The following is a 5,156-nucleotide window of genomic DNA, read 5'->3' on the forward strand; positions in this document are numbered from 1 at the left end:
TATGCAATCTTTCCATTCAACTAAGGTAAACACTGTTAACCATAATGAAAACTTTGGCCTCTCCCCTTGGCTTGCCTTGAGCTGTTATCACTAGTTTTCAATGAACTATGGTGCCAATTGTAACTAACATGAGTCTTAGAAGTACTCTGGCCTAACTCATTAGAACCAACACCAGACCGAGTATTCTGGCGCCAATTTGACTGTGAAGTACTCTGGCTCGACACATTGTTCCTAGATGGCCAGAAATTTCGGTTGCTAGGTTGACCAATACTGTTATGTTGGGTCAAGGGTGTTCCCCATGGTGTTGTTGCTTTCTTCCACTTCTCACATGAACCAGATGTTTGAATATTTTGAGCTTTTGAATAACAATCATATCTGATAGGCTTTCCCCTACCATTACTAGACCATCCAGTGCCAGAGCTTTTGTACACAACATGATCATGAGATACAGATTTTTGAGGGTTCTCCATGGCAAAAGATCCATTGTACCCGAGTTTCGCCCTTCCTCTTCCAGCTGATGATCCCCACTTTGAAGAGCCAAAACCATTGTTCATATGGTTCTGAGTGTAATTGTTGTATCTGCAGATGACACACTATCTGTTATGTTCACCAACATTTATATAGAGAATACAAACAGACTTGAATTGGAGAAAGACCTCTTGTTTGGCCTCATTCCGCGATATTCGTGCCACATTTCTGTGTCCTCAAGGTCTCTTTTTCCAATCATCTACAAACACAAGTGCTAAATTATCACACATTTTCGGTTTTGGATCAAATGAGAACAAACAATATCGCATAGCATTAACTCTACTGATACCTTTTCGGGTTGTTTTACACCATCAAGTAGGCGAGGAACGTGTGCACCACAATCAGGAGGGTCATAATCAGCACATCTACAACAAGAAAAAACATAGTTTTAAGAACTAGGCGAGGCAGGCGAAAATGAAAATCAAATTCTGTTTCAGCTTACAGGACAAAGTCATTATTACTATCTTGAACTTCTCCTTTATCCATGATTATGTACTTTTGGCTAAGCCTTAAAAAACCACCAATTTCTTCACTGAAAAGAATAGAGAAAATTATGAGAAAAGAACTAACCACATTGTCAACAATAACATATTAATCCCAAATTACAAGGCTATGGAATGTTCATAACAAATACAAGAACACATTGACAAACAAAAATTATATTATTTACCTCAAACAAGTGCCTCCTGTAATCCCATTGAGCTGTGTAGAAACCGAAAGCATGTGTGATCCTAAATTGTGTGTGGATCGCACGAGAAGCTGGTCGCACTTCTGTGTGTTCCTGTCACTTTCTTCAACCTGAATTATGCAACATAGCTTAAGAAACTAGACAATCATACCATAAAATTTAACATCCAAGTTTCATGTCAAATGTACTTTCATACCCCGAGATCCTTCACTAACTTCATCGTTTCACAAAGAAGTCGGCTTTCATCAATCAACGGAAGCTTACAAACACCCTAATGGAAAGAACATGAGAGTAAAACATTGTCATGTTAAAAAAATGTAGTCTTATAAAGCTTCTTCTCTACTTTAACAAAAAGGAATTAGCAGACCTGCCATGAAAATCGTTTTCCCTCCACATCAATCTCAAAATCTACACATAGAACAAAATATAAGCTAATAATTTCACAAACAAAAGAGAGCACTAATAGCACACACTACAAAATCTGAAATGTTAGATCATACCTGTTGGATAAAAATCAATAATTGGGCTATCATCATTCATTAGTGTCTGATAAGCAGCAGGAAGTGCATGAGCACTGCAAAGAAGAAAACCATGTTCTAAAAATGTACTTTCACATCACATAAACAAATGAAGCCAATGTTATATGTTACCTCCTTGGGGGAAGGACACTCAATAGTTGATCAAAAGGTTTAAAGGGAGAGCCTTTTACAAACTTTTCTTTGACCTGAGATAAACCCTTGAAGTCTGAAACAAATGGTCCATAGTGGTAGGGATAAAACCTGATATTCTTTCACATTACACTTTAGTATAGTTTCCCTTTATAAAGATAGATAAGTAAATAAATAATGTCTTACCAAGTCCATGATGGAGTATCAGAGAAATAGTACAAAAGAACCCAAATTAAACCTTCAGTGTAGTGTCTTACCTAGAAATATATGGAAGATGGAATTAACACAAAATATATTAGCACATTCAATATAACAAACTATGTAATGTATTAGCATATGTTATACCAATGAAATATGATAAAAATGTAACTAGACTTACTACTTTTTTCCTTGTACTTTCAATCTCATCTGCATTACATGCACAAAACTTCTCTTTATAATACCTCTCTTTATAACCATGAGAGCCAAGTTTGACCTGTAACAGAAACAAGTAAAACAAGTTCTAATCATTCTCCAAAGATAGCACAAAACAAAAAAATATTTCACTACTTATTGAACTTTCAAATAAGGATGAAATTGTACTTTGTCAATCAGAAAATCTCCATTCTTGAACAAGTCAGATTTCCTTCGAAGATTATCTTTCACTGTTTGCTTAAGCTCCTTTGTATTATTTAAAATCTGCATATCATTGCAAAACATACATAATTATGATTCAAAAAATATAATCTTTAATAAAAGGAGAAAACTAATAACTTACTTCAGAAGAATCAAAGGGTTTACTTTCCAATGACACAATTGCAGAACCTTTAGATGAGGGTGATCCATCAACTACCATAGAATTGTTACTTTCAGCATTATACGAATCATAATCTGCCTCATCATGTACCTGTAGAGAAATCTAGTGAAGATAAGGCCACCAAATAGTTTTGATCAAACAATAATGGTGTTAAATTTCAGCCTGAAGGAACTCACAGCTTGTAAGCAAAGTTGTTTAAGCTTTCGCTCGCGTAGTTCTGATCTTTTCTTGAAAATTTTCTCTTCATGTGTCCCAACCAAGAGAATGAACTTCTCAACTCTAGATAGTTTGATAAACCCCGCTTTCTTATCCTCCACCTGATTTTTGAACATATTTAGTACTTGAAAATTTATTACAAAAACAAATACAACTAACTGCATTAAAGTTGATTACCCGGATCATATCAACAAGATAGCCACCAATATTTTTCATCTCTTTCTTATAAACAGTCATTAACAAATCAATTGCACCCTGTTAGAAGTAACAATTGATATGCAATGTCAAATTAGAGCAATAAAAGGATTTAGCATAAAATATAATTATAATGCAAAGTGAATAGTATTAGTGAACCTCATGGATTGACAAAGAGGGTATGTGAGGAAGAAAATCATTTCCAACAAAGAAACACATGAAGATAAAGTCATCTACTATTCGCTCAATATCGAATTTAAAGCTCTCAGGAGGATTAGAAATTTGCATGTCAAGTTCCAAATACTCCCTCAATATCCAAACATGCAGAAACTGAGAATCAGATCATAAAAACAATTAGTGAGATATAAAACTCATAAAGTTGAAATAATATAAGATACCCAACAAGAACAATCACCTGATACGGTTTCAATCTAACAATGGGGTATCCATGTTTTTCTTCTGAGTTTAATACATTATTATGAGGAAACTGTTTGTAACTAAAATGGTTCTGCTGATTTTGAACAATCACATCCTGTGAAAATGTGAAAATGGTTCTGTAAACTTTTTCATCAACATAGCTAATTTACTACTTTAATTATAGAGTTATTGATAAGTTTTCAAAGAATTGTAAATTTGAACCTCTCTCAAAATTGAAAAATGAATTTCATGAGCAGCCAATGCCAGCATAATGAGATCAGCATCCTGCATAACATCATGGTAAATGTAAAGAGAAAACAAGAACATATATAACATAACATGAGATTAGAATCATTAATTTTATACCAATCCATATAAGCAGTGACGAGTGTTGGGATTGTAAGAAGGGAGTTTACGCTGTTGCCTTATGAAAGACATGATTTTGTGCTCTCCTTCCCCAGGAACATTAGCATCAGAAAGAATCACCTAATAATGAAAAATGACAGTTCAAGTTTATCAATTCTGTTCTTTTTCAACTTAGGAGACTATATTATATATTAACATGTGATCATAGTTATGTATACCTTAATGTTCCTCCACCCCAAATCACTACTTAATCGTAACTTAATGTAGTTTTTAAGTGCTTTTGACAAATCTTGCATGAACTTTGTTCCAGGAGTGATAATGTTAGAATCAGATAGTTCAGTTTCCTGCTTTGCAAGTACTTGTTTGCCTTCCATTTCAAACTGTCTCCTCACTCTAAACTCTTCCTCTTCCTACAATATATATATAAACAAATAAATCATGTTTTGAAATAACAAAACAAAGTAAAAAATCAAAAACTCACAGCAATTTCTCTGTCTTTGGCCGTACGAAAACGCCTAGCTCGTTGCTGATTCATCTTAGCTCTTGGAGCAACTCCATCTATACATAACAACTTTGATCATGAGAAACCATAAAGTTACTTCCTTTTTAATGATTCAGTAAAGGGTAAGACTAACCGATGGCCATGTATAAAAGTTTCCGAGGTCTAACGATGTTGAAGAGACGATCAATGTATTTAAACATGTTCTCAAACACTTGTTCAAATGTTAGTGGAGATGGAAACTAAAATAACATAAAAACCAATAGAAAAGAAGTTAATAAAGGGTACAAAAAAGAAAGTGGGGTAATATAAAATATAAGATAGATGTATATGTACTTCTTGTGCATCATCATCATCATCATCTTCAGGATGAAAACAGGGGTGAATAATGTTATTCAAGTCAAGATAAAGGTTATCAAACTCAATCCCATTTGGGTTTGTTGAGCTTGTATCTAAGTAATTGTTCTCCCCTTTAGCTTCTATGGCATTTGCCACTACTTTTGGATACTTGTTCACTAACCAACGATAAAATGAAGGCACTCCCATGTTTCTCTTTTTACAAGCTCTGTTTGTGTGTATTCATATATTGTATATACATACATGGACATATATATGTATGAGGGATGAGAGAAACATGGAGAAGATCCAAAGGCGGAAATTGACACGATATTCGAAGAGACAGAAGGTGGGAAGAGAGGGTAGGTAGGTATATAGCTTCTTCAAGGAGCAAAGCTCTAGTTCCAACATTACTGACACAGTTTGTAATCATTTCGGGGATATTTG

The 5,156-nt window shown here is 34.3% G+C and overlaps 1 protein-coding gene across 1 annotated transcript; it reads right to left on the reverse strand.

Moving 5' to 3' along the window:
• Positions 1-499: 499 nt before the first annotated feature.
• LOC115719825 (5'-3' exoribonuclease 3) lies at positions 500-4,932 on the reverse strand. The gene is made up of 19 exons (XM_061109102.1): positions 4,710-4,932; positions 4,510-4,615; positions 4,356-4,432; positions 4,093-4,284; positions 3,875-3,994; positions 3,731-3,793; positions 3,453-3,623; positions 3,251-3,421; positions 3,074-3,151; positions 2,857-2,997; positions 2,633-2,770; positions 2,467-2,562; positions 2,264-2,359; positions 2,071-2,141; positions 1,867-1,995; positions 1,717-1,790; positions 1,584-1,624; positions 818-1,487; positions 500-727 (listed from the first exon to the last, which is right to left on the reverse strand). The coding sequence occupies exons 1-18, from the start codon at positions 4,917-4,919 to the stop codon at positions 1,407-1,409; spliced, it is 2,055 nt and encodes a 684-aa protein (XP_060965085.1). The 5' UTR covers positions 4,920-4,932; the 3' UTR covers positions 500-727; positions 818-1,406.
• Positions 4,933-5,156: the final 224 nt, after the last annotated feature.

This window comes from Cannabis sativa, chromosome 2, assembly GCF_029168945.1.
Source record: "Cannabis sativa cultivar Pink pepper isolate KNU-18-1 chromosome 2, ASM2916894v1, whole genome shotgun sequence".
NCBI lineage: Eukaryota > Viridiplantae > Streptophyta > Magnoliopsida > Rosales > Cannabaceae > Cannabis > Cannabis sativa.